Source organism: Paramisgurnus dabryanus, chromosome 14, assembly GCF_030506205.2.
Source record: "Paramisgurnus dabryanus chromosome 14, PD_genome_1.1, whole genome shotgun sequence".
Taxonomy (NCBI): domain Eukaryota; kingdom Metazoa; phylum Chordata; class Actinopteri; order Cypriniformes; family Cobitidae; genus Paramisgurnus; species Paramisgurnus dabryanus.
In genome coordinates, this window is record NC_133350.1 from 36670482 (window position 1) to 36689377 (window position 18896).

Here is an 18896-nt window from a genome sequence, read left to right on the forward strand (position 1 = left end):
ATACAGTGTGGAGATCATTTTGTTTGTATGTGCCCTGTCAAGAACCGAAAGATTTTATGTTCGCTTGTTTTTTGAAACGCGTCTCTCTCTTGTGTGCACTATTGAGGGCACTTAAACGTGCATGCACACACAAACGGAGGATGAATTCCAAACAGCGCAGCATAAACAGTTGCTCCACATAAAAACGTTGTTGTTTTTCAGTGCTCTTTTAAACAAATGTATATTTAATGGACTACAGTGTGAGAGACAGTAGTGCAACTCTCTCTATAGCCTACACATCAAGAGTTCTGATCTTTGAATAGTGTAGGGTTGATAACGACTGACTGGAGCTGGACCAGACACATTCAACCGCACGTGTGTCTGCCCTTAGTTACAGAATGCTGCTCACTTTAGCGACTTTTTGCGGTTAAATTGTTTAAAATCACTTGAATGTTAACATTTGCAAGCATTTGAAACATATGTAAATAAACTTTTTATATTTAAAATTTGCATGTCAATCGGCGAATCAAATTACACATGCGAGCCGAACGGTGGGTCATGACTCGTGACCACGGATCAACTGCAAGCAAAATGCTTTTAATTTTCCACACTCAGTCCACACAAACACTTGAAAATGTGCACATTTATACAGACATTATAGCCTATGTGTAATATAGAGCGACCTGCTCATTTTAAAGCAACACCAAAGAGGTTTTTTTTTTCCTTAAAATAATGTTTCCAAAAAGTTTCAGTCGTTCATCCACTTGAAACAGGGTGAACGGCACTTTCACATTTGCTTTGAAGCCCTCTATCGGCCAAAACCACACTAAAGAAGTTTCCCACCGTAGCGTCGCGGTCCTGTAGTTTGAGTGAAAACTACAATAACGTGCTTTACGGCAGACCTACAATCCAACCAGGGCCAGCTTTGCTGCGGTAGGCTAAATTATTTTGGTAATGGACAATTCCGCTTCCAGCCTGTAGGGGGAGAAAAGAGCAAAAACTCTTTAGTGTTGATTTAAAATGCCCTTCAACATAAAAATCCAGGCTATGCCACTGTTAAAGCCAAATTCCCCAATTCATATTTACGAGATGCATCAGTACGGATAATGGTCACATTTCTAATAAAAAAGCATAATATGCAACCAAGGTCAAATTATGACCAACAGGAAAGATTAATTTATTACATATAATCGTTATAGAGTGAAACTGACTATAAAGAGATGACTTTCTTACCTCATGGTTCTTGTCCTGTCGGATATTCTTGCGTTGCATATTTTGCATTGCCAAATCTGTTATTATTGGCATGGTCCACTTCAAAGTCTTTATAGTAAAATGAGACTATTTGTGGAGCTCAACTAACGTTACTTTGAATTGTGCAGCGTTAAAGGCACAGACGCTGATTAGTAGTGCTGACGTCACAATATTAAATGTTTTAATGAATTTTATTGCTGTTTGGCCAAAATGTTTTGTTTTTTTACAAGTACTCGCGCGTGTGACAAAACTACGGAATGCGCGATCGGGTTTTAAACGCTCATTTGCATGATTCTTATATGGTTTTATGTCACCATGCGCTCAGTTGATTGTACCGATGGGTCTACGCAGCCCGGGAAAAGTCAACAAATCTCACTCAGAACCGTGAGAAGATGCCCTGGCGCGGATTTAAAATGAAACATTGCAGAGATAAGAGACAAAGAGAGCGGGAGAACTTTTAGCCTACATTAACACCAACAACATTATAGATGAGAATAAAGGTTTCAGACATCAGTGCCCAGTTAGGGAAAACTGGATAAAAGATGAGAAACGTTTAAAGGATACAAGTATGTAGATTGCCCTGCCACCAAGGCCGCCTTAATGCACGGGCTTACCTGGGCTGAAGCCCAGGGGCCTCCCAAGTTCAGGGGCCTCCCAAGTTCACGTTCATATTGTTTTGCAACTTGTCAGGTTATCTGTCAATCACTCTAACTGCACGTTACATGGCTGCTGATTGGTCCGTGGTAACTTACCGTGAAATAAAATATCAGACGTAACAGATTTTTCTATTCCGCGTAATGTAATTAAGTGCGCGTTGTCAACTTGGCATTCCTGTATGTTAGACTGAGTGTGACAGAGAAACAGGAAATAATCCACCATCAAATGAAAGAGTAATTTATGAAATTTCATAATAAGCACTGATGTGCAGGTCTCTCTCTCTCTTTCGCGCGGGCGCGCGCTCTCTCTGTGCTCGTGCAGCTGAGTCTCTGGCATGCAGAAGTCTCTCCAACTGTGCGCAAGATACGTGCCGCGGCCGCCAAATAAAGAAAGGAGTTCCCGAACATATTAATGCTGTTCGTTGTTATAAAGTTTAAGTTTACTCGCGTTTATATCAGTGCGCAGCTGGAGCGATGTAGTTTGACGCGATGTAACCTCACAGTACACACATCTGTTCGTTTAGAAAGACGACGCAACGGTAAATGTGCAAGTCAAAGCGCGACAAGACCATCTCAAATTATCATCCCCTGATCGCACCATTCATATTTATAATCTCCTTATCTAAAGATCTTATATACAGGTATGTTCCCTGTCTGTTTTGTGCATATTCATACGTGTTCGTTTTACATACGTATGCATAAATACTAAATACAATGCATACTATATCTTCAATAGCCTACAAAATAAATAACTGATTAAAAAACAAGATTATGTCTATAAATACGTATCTTTTGTTATCATTAATGCATTTTCACTTTAAAACTAACTTTAACTTCTTATATTTTTTTTTAAACTGTGGTGAGCATTTAGTGAGTGGCAATTTTCTGCAAATTTGTATATTCCAAAAACTATAATAAACAAAGATATATAAGCATATATACTCATACATACATTTTGGTTTTATTTTCACCACAAGTTGCTGTGTGTGGTTGTTAAATAAAGTGTCTTGCGTTTATGCTGAAGTGGGCTCAGTGATATGTTAATAATGATATTATGGTGTTTTCTGGGTCAAAGAGGGAAAACTCACTGTTGTATGTATTGAAAGAAACTAATGCATTTTGTGATGTAGATTACCTACATATTACACTTTTTTTTAAATAAGACTATAAATTTAGGAGATGGGGGGCCTCCAAAACCCCTCAGCCCCAGGGCCTCACATTAGGTTAAGGCGGCCCTGCCTGCCACTCATCTCATTACAGTATGCCATCTTTTTATAACTTATTGTATATGTACAGGTATGTATCTTTTGCCTAGAATAAGTTAAGGGGGTTGTATGATTCTTTGGTTCATAACTTCCTATTTTAAAAGTTTCATCAATTGTGTATAATGGCATGTGCAGCAACTGCATAGAGTTAAGTCTATTTAGTATTTTTCAGTAATGCAGTTATTTTGGAAAAATGTGAATAATTGCATTGCAGGCTGATTTAAGGCGTGCCCTAAATTTTCAGCTGGCACTCCTAAAATTTTCAGTCAGGGGCTATAGTGCTCCTAATAAAAAAAAGTTAGTCTGGAGCCCTGAATGACAAGAGTTATATATATATATATATATATATATATATATATATATATATATGTGAAGAGTTTGGTTCCAAAACGCAATAAATGCCATTTTTGAAAAAAATGAGTTACTGCCAGAATCAGTATTATATCAGGTCAGTATTAAAAAGTAAATTCTTAATTTGACGCAAAATCCATTATCCGCCATGTTATTCTGTCATCTTTTCTCCCTTTTTTTCCAAAATGCAATAAACGCCACTCCCCCTTTTCTACAGAATGCCATAAATCCACTCCACAGATTGCAGCACCATTCACGCAATGTAAATAAACAATGGCGGCGCGCTGAGTACACGGAATCCTAGTTTTCCTCATCTATTATGTACTTCCTGATCAGCAAACAAACAAAAACAAAATAATACTTTAATAGCATTGATAAACCTGTGATGGTTTTCTGTGACGGGAAAGAAACGTAAGCCATCAACATCTAATAATTTTCGCAAGAGACGGGTGCTTGTTTGTCTGGACCGACAGCATCAAGTTTCTGTCATGATAACACATTGACCCCAGGGGATCTTATGAAAAACTTTCCATAATTTTACTCAAAGTCAATGAAAATCGAGCAGGACCAAAACATTTTACAGCTGATCGCTGTGAAAAACGTTAAGCAACGACGTCAAGTATAACCGCAGCAATGACAGTGTTCTTAATATGACAAAGTAAGTGTTTTGATTAATGACATTAATGTTTATTTTTTTAATTAGTGTGTACAACTAGTCAACTAAATGAATATAACATGGCAAAGATGAATGCACATTTATATAGGCTATTGATTCAATAGATTTATAGCATTTTGAATAAAAACTTGTTATGGATTTATTGCATTTTGTGGAAAAAATTATCAGTTTTTATAATAAATCTTTGAAAATCAAGTTATGGATTTGAATTTTTATAACCTAAAGATGCTATGTGAAAGTTTGTAACAGAAAATAGTGGTTTTCATCTTGTCACTTTCTTGGTATAATGTCAAAATGGATTTATTGCGTTTTGGAACCAAACTCTTCATATATATATATATATATATATATATATATATAGAACTCTTGTCATTCAGGGCTCCAGACTAACTTTTTTTATATATATATATATAATGTATACTTTTTTGGGAGGGGGGGTCACTTGAAATATGGTCACCCTGGGGCACTTAACTGTGTTAATCCGGGCCTGCCCTTTATATGTATAAATGCGCATCGCACGCACAATCATCTTAACAGTTGTACAACTGTAATGCGCTGGCAAGAATGTCACTAAAAATTTTCATGAATTACTTAAAATGTTGAATAGTGTGGCTTTTTAAATGTCCGTATTACAATATACAGTATTGTAAATATTTGTGTATATTACTATTTATAATTTTAATTTATTGTGGATGTTTTCTCACAATCATGAAGTGTTGTGAAGTAAAAAATATGAAATGTAAAGTAATAATCTATAAACATATTATATAATCTTAAAAACTTTTGACTTATAACTGGGATCTTTTATCACTGGAACCCCTCAATCTTTCAGTTTTAATTGATCTGCAAATTCAATAGACCCTTTTACTGTTCGTACACAATGAGATGTGGCAACGTATGCACACACATTTTTGGCAACGGAAGTATGGCAAGAATCAGCAGTGAAGCAACACAGACAGAGAAAGTTATTTTAAAAAGTTGACTTTATCAACTTTTTCAACACATCAACCAGATCCGTGTAGCGTGTACTATAGTGGAGTGGATAGAAGACGTTAGCAGATGACCAAAAATAAAGTGGCCAGATACATATATACGTATATTAATATATGAAATGGCATTAGATATCCCCTTTAAAGTTGACAAAGGTTAAATGTTTTATATCACAATTGTATATGATTTCCTAAAAGATTATGTTCTATATTAACAATGTTTTGTTGCATTTTAAATTACTTCATACATTTGCTGAGTGCAATTCATTAAATCAAACGATTTTCTTTAGGATAAGCATCCAAATCCTGGACGGCATTATCCTGCCACATATCGCACTGCCTATCTGCCAGATAACCAAGAAGGAAATCACATACTCAAACTCCTGCAAAAGGCTTTTGAGCAGAAACTGATTTTTACAGTAGGAACCTCTACAACCACTGGTGCAAAGGATGCTGTGACTTGGAATGATATTCATCATAAGACCAGTATGTACGGAGGGCCTCAAGGGTAAGAGATAAATAAATGTCATCTGTAAGCAAGTCTAACCGTTGATTCTTTATGTACCGTTTGCATTTTTGAAGAAATTAAAGAAGGTAAAGTTTTGTAGACAAAAATTTAATTATGCCAAAATATTACATTACCTTATTACACTTTAACTTTCAGAAATATTTTTGAAATGAATGACCTGGACTGAATAATAAAGACAAAAACAAGATCCCACACTATATGGGAACTCCTTTAGTATAGTTTATTTATACAATTTCTAAGCAAAGAGTGAGCATCCTACAGTACATTGAACATGCTTTAAAATCTGTATAAGATTTTTTCAGTTAACATCATTTCCATAGTCAAGTTTTTTTTTTTAGTTTTAAGAACTTTCTATTAGTCTTAAATATGGAAAACATATTAATAAAGAATTAGTCAGTGACCCAAAACTTATCACGGATAGTGTATCTGTTGGATTTGATTTCACTGTGTTTTTATTTGATGTCCACAGCTATGGTTACCCAGATCCAGATTACCTGAAGAGAGTGAAAGATGAGTTAAAGGCCAAAGGCATTGAATGATGATGCATGCTGTATTTCTGTATGAAAATGAACCTGGTATATACATATGCATTGGGAATTATTGCCACTATATTATGTCATTATGAAATAAATGTTTTCTCCAAAACATTTTGGTCACAGTGATTGCTCCCTTTTTATTTAATGACCATGACAGGACCTACATTTTCTGTGGCTCATTTATTTGTGCTTATTTTGATATTTTATATCAATTAGGATTGAATATCCAAACAGCCTATATTGTCAGATTTCTTCTGGAGAAAGTCCCTGACTTTCACTATAAAATGAACCCCACAAACATAGAAAACAGGATATTTAATTGTGGGTGTGAGTAACTCTGTGTGCACCAAAACCATCGTATGTGTTTGCTGCACATCAGAAATATGTTCCATAATTTTACCTTCTGTGAAACAGGAAAACATCACAAGTCAATGTTGTCAGTCATCATGGTGTGCTTAGAAAAATGGAAATAATCTTAAATAATGTAGAGCTATTTTCTAGGGGGCTAATAACTGTGGCCAACGTATCTTGGAAAGAAACAATTTCATAATGAGTATGTTTAACTTAATGTTGTTTTACTTCAATTTAATGTTTTGCTGTTTTACTTCAAAGAAGATTTAAAATTCTGACCAGGGGTCTCATTTATCAAGCGCACATATGCACAAACTGGGTCTGGATATGTGCGTATGGCAGTTCCCACCCAAAGGTTGTGATATATAAAAAAACAAAATTAATGGGGAATAGGCTTGCAGGGTGGGATCTGATGATGATTTATGTACACACACTTGCAGGTGATCTGTAATTTATAAAGGGAACATTGTTTTGTTTTATAAGTCTTAATAGATCATTTATCAACTTATCAATTACAATTTAGTGCTCATTATATATATATATTTGAAAATCAGTTTGTTTACAGAATGCCTTGAATAAAGTATGTAATAAATATATAATCATTCAATTTTAGGTCAGTTTGTTTTTGTTAAATGTTTTCTTAAAATATCCATTGTTTTATGACCTGTATGTTGAAAATATGAATAGAAGTTTAATAGAAATGTAAAACATGGTCAAATATAGAACTGACGAGGGAGATATGTATCAAGTATAGAAAAAATAAGATCTGTTTGAATTACCTTTTAAGTTGTATTGTTATCCTATTATAAAATTCAATAAATATAATGTTAAGAAAAACTTAATAAAAATACACTATGTAAAATTTAAATAGACTAAGTGTAAAGTTGTCAGCTACACTGTTAAACCTTGCTGTAGATTTCTGGGTAAATAACTGTAAAATTCAGAGCAGGCTAACAACCAGGCTAAAATTAATCCTAGTGAATAATTCAATTCAAAGAACTTTATTAATCCCAGGGGGACATTGCTTTCATGTTACAATTATAGAAATGAAAAAAAGAAAATAAATAAAAACATAATTATATGCCCATCAATGATTAAAAAATTAATAGATAAGAAATAAAAAATAATAATAAACTATAACCATATAAAAAAGGGTAAATACTTCAATAGTGAATTGTCCCAGCACTTACAAAGAGGAATTATACAGCCTAATGGCCACAGGTATAAAGGATCTTCTAAAATGCTCAGTAAGCAGTGATCAGTCTCTGACTAAATGTACTTTACTGGTTGGCCAGCACCCTGTGTAGTGCGTGAAAGGGATTGTTTAGAATTGAATTAAGTTTTGACAGTATTACAGAGTCCAGCTCCAGACCAAGTACATAGCCAGCCCCTCTAATTAATTTGTCCAGTTTATTTCTGTCTGCCACCTTCATACTAATTCCCCAACAGACCACTGCATAAAAAATGATGCTAAACACCACAGACTCATAAAACATCCACAGCATGGTATAGCAGACTATATCATTTCAGGGGCCTATTGCACAAAACTAGGATAAGGGATTAAGCCGGGATATCTTGGTGATCCTGGCTCAATTGATACGTGATCCGGTTGCACTAAAGCTGTATAGGGGGCAGGAGGATATGTTATGGTATAAATTTCCATGGAGATCTATTCTGTGGAGCTAGCCTGCTCCAGACCAGGCTAAATTCCAGGATCTATTTAATCTCATCCCTTATGTCAGTCAGCAATCACCACAAATGGAAACCAATAGTTATTTCACTTCCCAATATACATTGTTATCACATATAACTAGACCCACTGTAATTTTATTAAATGTTTGTGATCATTAATTTTAATAATTTTGGATAAATTATGATTTTTAGATGATGTTGCTATCATTAGATAATTTACAGTTTCCTAAAGACTATAAGGCTATATATAAAATGATAGAACATTAGGGCCACAGAGGAAAAAAACAGACAGAGAATGAAGTCGTAATATTGTAACTTGTTGTTTTAGAGGAGGACAGTTGTTACAATAACAGTTGTGGGGCATTTCGTGGAATTGTACTTCAGTATGGTTTCAGAAACAAGGAAATACTTAATCAAATTGTTATCAGGACTGTAAAAACAATATGCATCTTTCCACAGAAAGAACCAGCCTCAAATGTATGACTTTCTCCTTTCCTCGGTGTGGCCCGACTCTGTCGTATAAAATACACATTTCATATAAATATAAAAGCACAAAGTGTAACATAATGTTTCTTTATTGAATAAGGACAAAACAAAGCAGGTAAACCATCGGCTCCTTTCGAAACTGAAGTCACACAGTGACTCTACAAGATGGAAAGCACAGAATCAAAGCATATTATACAACCAAAGGATAAATACACATTCAAAGGTCTGTATATAACACACCCTGCATGTCTGCACACTGAAATAAATGCAGGACAAATTCATACACATTAACTGAACAGACAATTTCAGACAACTGAAAACAAGACAATTAATGGATGCTGTAGCCTCCCTGCAAGCTTGTATTACAAACAGTATACACACAGTATACAGCACAAACATCAAAAAAATGTGAAAGCACACATACTGACTAAAATAATTCAACACATATTGGTCCCTCAGCAGCCGACCACTGTTGTCATCAGGGAAGATTTCCGGATTGTCCCAGTCCATGGCTGGCGGCACTCTGGGTGCCCTCTGGGTGCCCTCTGGGTGCGCTCTCCTTCCTCAGGCAGGCCACATTGTGGAGGACACCACCAGCCACAGTAATGTCACATGCCCTCACAGGGCTGACCCTTAATTTGTGAAAGCAGTGAGAGCGTGCCTTCAGGAGGCCAAAGGTCATTTCAACTCTGGCCCTAGCATGGGCATAGTTGTAGGCCGGCTGTGCTTCCTGGGGGTCTGTGAAAGGTGTCAGGAAAAACGGCTGGCAGCCTTACCCCCTGTCTACCAGCAACACACCAGAGAATTCACCTGTCAACACAAAATCTCATCATTACTTATAAAACACAGTGATATTGTTGACGCTGCCATTATGTAAAAAGTGGTTATATATGGGTTGTGTGGCTCACCTTGTGATAGGCGCTGATAGATTTCAGAGGTCCAAAAGATTCTGTAGTCATGGACTGAGCCAGGCCATTTTGCCAGTGTTCAATGGAAAAGATCAAAAAGATTTCATATTTACAAAATCTGCCTCATGGGCACCTGAGGGGGCTTTTATCCTTATGTTTGTGCAGTCCAGTGCACCAATGACTCTGGGTCCTGTAAAAGAAATGAGATTTTGTAATGGCTCCCAATGATGACTCCTTTGTATAGTACTTTCACAAGTTTGACATGATACCTTATGCCTTTTGGAATCCAGAGAGATGGTCTCCTCATCATCATCGCCGTTATGTGCTGATGAAATGGGGCCTTGACCCCATCACATTTAATCGGATTCATATTGAAGCTAGTAGACAAGACATGCCAGGCCTACAGTATGCCTTTGATGGAGTACTCACTGGATCAGCATCGTCTGGTGCTCGTGCTGGTGGCTTTAACAGTAACACAGTGCTGCCAGACACTACAAGGCAATAGGCAAACCAAAGTCAGACAGTCCAAATAGATTCAATATGAATGTGATTGTGTCCCATGTGGAGATGGAAGAACATACCTTGTATGAAGCGGGTGGCATCTTGTGAGGGACCTATGCTTGTCTTTTTTCCCCCAGGGATTCCCTCCAACAGGCCTGCCTTTATTTAGCTCCAAAGCTGGCCTCTGCTGGGGTGAGGTCAGCTTTTGGTGACCCACCACCCGTGCCTTGTCTCTGGGTATTCTTTTTCACTGCTTAAACAGTACAGACAATGTGTAAGCAGGCACCTTCTGGGTACAATCTATGCTTGTGCATTATTAAGTATTAGTCAGGGCCCTTACCATTCTGCAGATTTTGATTTTGACCTGCTGCCATGTCCGTTTTGGCCCGGTCATATTTAATCTACATCACACAACACCACACACAAAAAGCGAGACTTTCTTTAACACACAAGAACATTCAATGGAGTCACACTGCAAAAAATGACTTACTTTGTATTGTTGTCTTGTTTTCAGTAAAAATATCAAAAAATTCTTATATTAAGATGCATTTTCTTGATGAGCAAAATGACCTAGGAAAATAAGCAAAAATATCAGCCAATGGAATAAAAAAATGTTTTAAATTAAGTGTTTATGAACAAGTATATTTCAAGAAAACTTTTAATACATCTTAATTTAAGAATTTTTTGATATTTGTACTGAAAACAAGACAAAAACACGAAGAAAGTCATTTTTTTGCAGTGCAATGAGCAAGTGACCTTGGGTCCTTTGAAAGGCGCTTTATAAATTAAATTGATTATTATTAATAGCTCATCTATTTATTCAATTCAATTTTATTTATAAGGTGCTTTTCACAATTGTTTCATTGTTTCAAAGCAGTTTTACATTTATAAAAGCAGAAAAAAAGAAAAAGACAAAAAAAACCGGTGGACAACATAAGAAGCAGAGTACATAATGAGCGTAGTAATAATGTAAGGCTTTCATAATAATTTATTGAAGCCTTATCCAGTGTGATGGAGTTACTTTACACAATTTCACTCATATTTGCAGTCTATTTCAATAAAAAAATTTACTGTTTTATAATCAGAGTACAATTGCGTTTTTGGAGATGTGAATTAAATATTTTAATTGTAATTGTGATGTTTCAGCGGAGCGGTGAGTGTGTAATTGTGCACTACTTACGCATTCAGGCGGTCTGCAATACTTTGCTTTACCACTGTGGCGGTGTTGCCTTTCTTCTTAATTATGTCTTTTACCTCCTCGTATGGATTTGTGCCTCTGACGGGAAAAAGAACGACGCGAGTTGCCATGGTGAATCGGTGAATCTGTGATCGGTGGCAGGGCCTAGTTGAGTGAGCCGTGAGCGCGCACCTATCCAGGATTGGTTTCACCTGGCTTGATGAATCCGTGTCTGATCATCCTGGCTTGGTCTTTGTGCAACCAATTAAGCGTGGACGCACTTGTTTTGGCTTCATTGAGCTCAGCTTAGCCATTTAGCCTGGATGTCTTAATTCTACTTTTGTGCAACAGGCCCCAGATTAATCGGCTAGTTCCTCTTTCAATCCTACTAGATATTAATGTGTTTTAGTCACTTCATGGTCCTGCATTAAAATACTAGATATACTGTAATTTATCTAAGTATGCGTACTGTTATTTTAGTTATTATGAAGACTGCTGTCAGGGGTTTGATGAATACATTTAGTAATGCAATTGTTGATATAAGAAATGGCGGATGAAGTTGAAAGGCGGTTTCAATTAAGGACATATGTAGACTAGTATTAAGGCATGAGAAATATTCTCAGATTCTCAGGTGATCTAAGAAATGTCAGTCTAGCACTGAAATCACTTCTACAAGACTGCAAGTAACAGGAACAGATAGTGTTACATTAGGGCAGTAACCGTAAAACAGGCATTATTTTGTGTTACAGCTTTCCCTATTGTCAATGGATGCAGTGGATTGCACCCCTGTGCCAGATATATGACTTTTTTAATGTTAAAATTAGTAAAGACGATACAATATGTCAGCAGACACTACCTTATGTGTAGATTTATTTCTGCAATCAAGTCTCCAGCATGCAAAATGTTCTTAATCTTGATATTCTGAAAGTGATGGATGGTCCAAATTATTATGCACATGCTATTTTTTTTGTTTTTTTAAATAAAGTCCGTAAATTTACAAATTGTATTTTAATCTCAATAGTTATATGACAGTGTGCATGTTATTCTATTTAAATACATAATTTGACATATTTAAAATGTCAAAAGATACTTTAATACTTAAAAAATATGCAAATTATGCTTTTCCAAATTATTATGCAAAATGCACTTTATCAAAATTTAGTGTGTTAAAATAATCCACAAAACAGATATCTGTCAAATGTGCTGCATGGACACATAATGACAAAAAAACATTAAATAATTTATTTAACAGAGGTTACATAATAATATATGAGCATATTTTTGACAAGACTTTAACTCTCCCATTTATTAAACTTGTAAGTCTATAGTTTCTGTCTTTATTTCGCTTGAAGATGCATCCCAGAGTTGATGTTTGAATATGAATTATAGTGCTGTCCACCTCAAAGATGGACAGCACTATAATGATGCTTCATAGACTCCTGAGACTAAGGTCAGAGGATAGTATTCATACTGTACCTTAATTTTTTTCTTATTTCATGCCCATATTTAAATAGTCAGTGTTACTTTTTTGCAGCATGCTATAGTGTATTGTCCTGCATGAAAGTAAATAAATTTCAGAAGACATGATTCCTTTTTCCCATCTTTTAGGTACCGTACAGTACATATCTTCCAGATGTCATTTTGGCCCCCTCAAGGGACTTACCATCTTACTTCCCAATATTCCAGTCCAAACCAGCCTTGTTTGAACATGATGGCTATTCACCAACTATTCAGAATATACTATTTAGTGTATTATGGCATGTCGATGATAAAACTGTTTGAAAACTTCATGAAGGTCACAGTAAATGTAGTAATTTTGGAAGCTTTAGTTTGGGGGTGGGGTTGAAATCCATTTTTATGCACTGAATGATCCCATATTGAGGGCTTCTTGGTATTACAGAGGAACCAGCATGTTTGCTTCTTAGGAGGTGGCATTTTTATTGTTGCCTTTTCCTAATATTTTGCTTAAAAAAATTCTTCATTTGGTCAAATCCTGTACATAAATCTTATAATAATTCAATGATTTTGGTTTAGTTCCACCAAATATAAATCGTTATAGAAAATAAATAGCTTTCTTAAGATAATGCACACTTTTTTTGCATCAAATACTGTAGATACACATATTAGTAGTTAAGTGTTTGCAGTTTCATGATGAATTTTTATGAGTTTTATCCATTTTTGCATCAGTGATTCTGTGATCGATCCTGTGGTCTGTTTAAGAATTCCGTGAACGTGCACTTATCCTAGCTAGCTAAACCTGGCTTGACATAGCTGCCCATTCTCATCCTGGCTTAGCAATCGTGCAACAGACTTAGCCAGGATGGGCTGATTAAACTAGGTCAAGCTGGGCCTTTTCTGTTATACTGGCTTACTTAATTCTACTTTTGTGCAATACCCCCCTGGTCCTCAAGGACCCCCTTCCAGAATGTTTTAGATGTCTCCTTAATTAACACACCTGATTTAAATGATAAGCTTGTTAGGGAGACATTCTGGAAGGAGGCTGATGAGTTAGTTCAGGTGTTTTAAATTGGGAGACATCTAAAACTTTCTGGAAGTGGGTCCTTGAGGACCAGGGTTGAGAAACACTGCTCTATGTGGAGGTTCATGGCCTTGTTTATTGGGTCATGTGCCTCCGTATCTTGTCTCTTGTCCCCGCCCCCTCGTTCTCCTGCTTATTAGTAATCATTGGTTTTCTCCCATCAACTGTTCCCCCTTGTTATCTTGTTTGTTTTTTTCTATGTCATTGTGTCCTTAGTTCTGTGCAGGTTCATTTTGTTTTGTTCTCGTGTTCATGTGGTTATCTAGCCTAGTTATCTTGTCAAGTTTAGTCTTATCTGTCTGCTTACGGTGTTTCATGTCGTGTACCCCCTCGTGGGTTTTGTTTGATGTTAGTAAATAAAGTGTTTTCTGTTTTCCCTGACTTCGTCTGCGATTGGGTTTATCTGTTCTCTGATCCTGACATCTATTGCCACATTAATAAAGTGTATTTGTCTAAATATTTTGGGGTTATTTCTCCTTTTTTAATAAAGTAACATAGAAAAGAATCTTTCAAAAGTTTTAGGGTACCACAATGAGTACGGCATTTGATATACTGTCTATACAGTATTATACCAACCTGAAGCATGTGGTACTGTACAGTAATTAACTGAAATCACTGCTGCCAGTTATTAACTGTAATTCCTAACCTACAGTATAAAACTGGCAACATTGTTGCCAGTAAGACACCGTAATGTAAATTACACTGTTGCACTGTTATTCACGGTATTGTCATAGACACAGTACTATTGCCAGTAAGTCACCATTACAGATGCTGTACAGTAACTAGCTGGCAACAGTGTTGCTAGTAATTTACTCCAAAAAAGCCTAGTAAGGTTTAACAGTGTATTTTAATGCAATCATTTAAATAACAATTCAAATTTGACAAAAATAAAAGCATGTGTTGAGAATTTGTATCTCTCTAATAAGCATGTTGCATAGGAAACATCAATCCATATCCTGTTCAAGCTTGGCCTTGGGGGTTGAGCCTATACCAGCATAATTGGCACATACAGGTTACATCCTAGAATCTAGACTGATAGGCAGAGTGCAATTTGCTTGGGGCAGGGTTAAGGGATCCTTTATTTAGGGAGATATATACATTGATGAGGCATTACATTATGACCACCCCAAACCTAGAGCAATAATCGCACCTGGCAATCAGTTATAACCAGCTTTAGGTCAGTATAGTGTTTGGTGTCAGAATGGGAAAAGCTTTTGATTTATCCAATTTTAATAGAAGACACAATGTTGATGGCACTGTGTCTTAGAACTTCAATCTCAGAAATGGTGCACAATTACGATGCCACTGAAGTGAGTACATATCAAAAGTGGTGCACTGATTTTAATTATTATTATCTTTAGCTTTAATGGTGTAGCTGTATAAAGCATTAAGTGCGAGTAATGTACATGTTAAGTTAATGCGAAGGTGCGATTAGACATCTGGCGGTGCAACGTAATTATGACGTAGCGAGCCGAGTCAGAAATAGGAAACAACAATGGAGAACAAAATCATCATCGCTGTATGTGGACACACGCAGCTGTACAACACATCTTCATACTTTTACAGAAACAGAAATTTAAAGAATCTTTCTTGAAAGAAAGTGAGTGAGGAGGTCGGACAATCTGGTAAGTTGTAAAAAAGTTTTTTTGTGCAGAAAGAAGTGGAAGAGTCTGAGGAACACATATTTAAAGAAGAGGACAAAGGAGCCAGAAGAGAAGTGGGTCAGCAGCAGGCTTAGGGAAAAAGTGGAAGTACTCTGCAGTCCTGTCTTTCCTCGATCCCTTCGTCACTCCCCGGGAAACAAGTGGAAATATAGATAGGGGGATGAGGGCTGCAGGGTATGACTACCCTGAAGACCAAGATGAGACAGAAGCAGCAGCAGGGCACTCAACAGGGTTGTTGTTTTTATGACAAAAAGTCAAAATTAATTGTAAGTGAAAATTTATTTCTCGTTGACTGATGTAATGTGCAACGTGTGTAATGTTGTATTAATATTTCATATTGTCATGACAGAGCTGACTGGTTCTTTTGATTGTAGTGAGCCTGGGTCCCAGAACCTGCTGCTGCTTCTGCTCCCCTGCTGCCCCCTAAACATCTGCAGCTACCCACAGGTGTGCACAGGCGACAATGAACATGTTTACATGCATATTATATTTACAGTAAGCACTCATAGCCCAACACAACATTCATGGTTTGTAAATGAGTCTTATCCTTTTCTCATTGTACAAAATGTGAAAATTTAAGCAATATCACTTGAAAATTAGTGTTCGCATACGCCGTGGACCACAGCCTCATCCTGGACACTTCTATTTGCATGGGTTTATCAAACCAGCAGACTTTGGTCTCGTGAATCTATTATTTGTTCTTTTTTCATAGTCTCTTTTGTTTCTATTTTTTGACAGATGTAAAAGTTACATTACTATATACGAAACTGATTTTCTATTCTTAATGCGGTACTATGAGCACTGTCTTTTTACTGGACTTTGTTCCTGTCAGTAATATGAAACAAACTAATTAAGTTTTTAAAAAATCCTCAAAGAGATGCAGTTTCTGTGTGATGATTATTAATATCAGTGGTGTCGTCTCGTGTTTTAATATTCACATTAGTGGTGAATATTAAAGTTAGCTAGTGTTCCAAATCCCTCATGTATAGTGAGCCAGTGTCCTTACCAGTGCCTGAATGCCTGTACAAAATATACCAGCTGGGTTAATTCCAAACAGTGTGCGCCCTTTCAAGGGAGGGGATGCATGCAAACAGACGCTCTATTTGCCAAGTGTATTTTAATTACGCTACGAGACAATGACTGCAACTCCCCCAAAAGTTTACATAGAGACCAAAGACTGCTGGTTTGATCAACACAAAACAAATAAAATTACTGAACATTTTTTATGTTATTATATATATTTCATATTAGATAGATTACAAAAACAAGATGCTGCACATTTTCATTACTTTTTGAAAACTAATTTAATCTTTTTATTTGTTATTCTGTCATTTACTTTGTTCCTATTAAACGCCATTCACACAGACCTCTGGTCCCAGAAAATACCCGTAAAATTGCCAGACAAGCGTCTGTGTGAACAAAAACTCGTTCCGTTAATCTTTTGGGATCGTTGCCGGAAAGAGGACCTAGTAAGATACGCGGGTAACCCTCTGTGTGAACAAGAAGCCGCAAGAATGCCCTAAAGGGCGTGTCGAAGTGAGGACGCGCGCGTCATCATCACAACACAAGTTATGGTTCCCTTTCGAGGGAACTCGCGCTGCGTCGCCATAGAGACGCTTTGGGAACGCCTTCAGGTGTGAGTGCGTCTGAATGTGTATATCAAATCCAACCAATGGTGGGGCGTGACGTCACCGGCGGGGTGACGCAGGAGCCGGAAAGCATAAAAGGCGACGTACAACCACGCCCACACTATCTCTATTGCCTCAGACGGCTATCTGTGTGTGTGTGTGTGTGTCAAAGAGTGTCTGAATAGCTTAAAAACTGTGTGACTGAATAGTTTAACTGTGTGGCTGATAATGAAGGAAAATAAGAAATCAGAAAGTTTAGGAGCTGAGCACGCTCACGCCGCTCTTGAGGGAGCGGTGTGACGTGTGTTCATTATCATAACTTACCTTTCAAAATGCTCCGTTGTTCCTCCTCTGGGTGTGGAAGCCTGCACTGCAGTCACTTCCCCTCATTGAGAGGGACGTTATCTCGTGTAATCTTCCCCCGAGGGGGTTGATGTATTCGAGTACAGGGTGGTGAGGACTCATAGCTATCCTCCCTCCGCAATGTAATGATTTAATCAAGCTCAGTATACGAGCTGCATGTGTCGAAGTTTAATCCGAATGGCCGGAAGAGCGTCCGCAAGTTAAGTTGCCAGAGCCCTTCCAAAATGCTTAAACTCAGCCACACACCACTCGGGCTGTGTGTCGTTGTTTTGATGAGTCAAGACAATGATCGCGTTTCTTGCGGCTTAAGTCCTGCGTCCACTGAGGTGGTGTAACGTTAGTGTACTTTGACCGTGAAAGCTCTGCCTCGGGAGGGTTTGGAAGCACGCATTGCGGTCACTTCCAACCCGAACGGGAGCTCTATGCAATGTTTTACCTCTGAGGAGATATATGTTGTAAACACAGCCCTTCTCTTCACCGACCGGTTCAGATCCGCGTCCGCTAAGGCGGTGTGCACTTATCATTGCTATCGGGAGGGATTCGGGAGCCCGCATGTCGGTTTCTCCCGCCCCGATTGGTAGCCGTGCTTTACTGTTTGACTGTGTCAGACGATGTTCGCGTGTCTTGCGGTTCGAGGCCCGCCTCGACTGGTCTATTAAATAGAAGTTTATCGAGGTTGTTTCTCGTAACTGCTAGTTTTAATATGTATGAACCAGCATATATATATAAAATATATAAATAAATATATATATAAAAAAGAAACTATATCATCCAGCAAATTAGATGAGAGTTTTCTTACAAAATGAGTGCAATCTCAACACCAGAGGCTTTCTTTCTTTCCTGATCTCCATTATTATGTAAGTCATGGAAAAGACCATCTGACCATGTTTACACAAGCACTTCAGCTAGCTTTTAAACATAATAGGCTATATTTAGAGGATGTTTTTATGTTGCCATGAGTGGCTTCATCGCTAAAGCCTCCAACATTGTCAAATATATATATAAAGCCCTATCAGAGTATGCCCTCCTGGGGAGTGTGGGTTGTATCCGCCTTTTACGGGTCCCCACACTTCTCAGTACCCTCCTGTATTAACTGTGAACACTCTGCCTCTTGTAGTACAGAGCACAGTAAATCAGGTTCCCTATCAGGTAAAAAATATAATAGCATGGAAAAACATTCCAAACATATCTCAATGGGTGTTATGCACAGAAAATTAGGCTATGCCTAATTTTAGAGCAGGAATTGGAGTTCCTTTTATTCAAAGGCTACACGAAACTGTCACAAAATTATGGTTATGGTTTTTCCTGCTCACAGAATCTCAGGTTTGCCTTTGGGGCATGGCATACCAATATCA

General features: G+C 37.3%; 1 protein-coding gene and 1 long non-coding RNA gene across 5 annotated transcripts in view; one reads left to right on the top strand and one right to left on the bottom strand.

Annotated features, from left to right (window-relative positions):
* Positions 1-7432, top strand: part of dtx3lb.2 (deltex E3 ubiquitin ligase 3L b, tandem duplicate 2) — a 92714-nt gene extending 85282 nt beyond the window's left edge. For all 3 annotated transcript variants that reach the window (XM_065273037.2, XM_065273038.2, XM_065273039.2), the window contains 2 exons: positions 5458-5675; positions 6166-7432. In XM_065273037.2, coding sequence (XP_065129109.1) covers positions 5458-5675; positions 6166-6235 — 288 coding nt within the window. In that variant the 3' untranslated portion in view covers positions 6236-7432. The remainder of the gene's footprint in view (positions 1-5457; positions 5676-6165) is intronic.
* A 1462-nt stretch (positions 7433-8894) lies between these two features.
* LOC135758179 (uncharacterized) lies at positions 8895-11372 on the bottom strand. 2 transcript variants are annotated; one of them, XR_010536477.2, is made up of 6 exons: positions 11351-11372; positions 10511-10571; positions 10251-10423; positions 9939-10160; positions 9670-9859; positions 8895-9571 (listed from the first exon to the last, which is right to left on the bottom strand). It is a non-coding gene; the product is annotated as an uncharacterized lncRNA (long non-coding RNA). The 2 variants fall into 2 exon arrangements; XR_010536478.2 differs by lacking the exons at positions 10251-10423; positions 10511-10571; positions 11351-11372 and having other exon boundaries at positions 9939-10241.
* Between the last annotated feature and the right edge of the window lie 7524 nt (positions 11373-18896).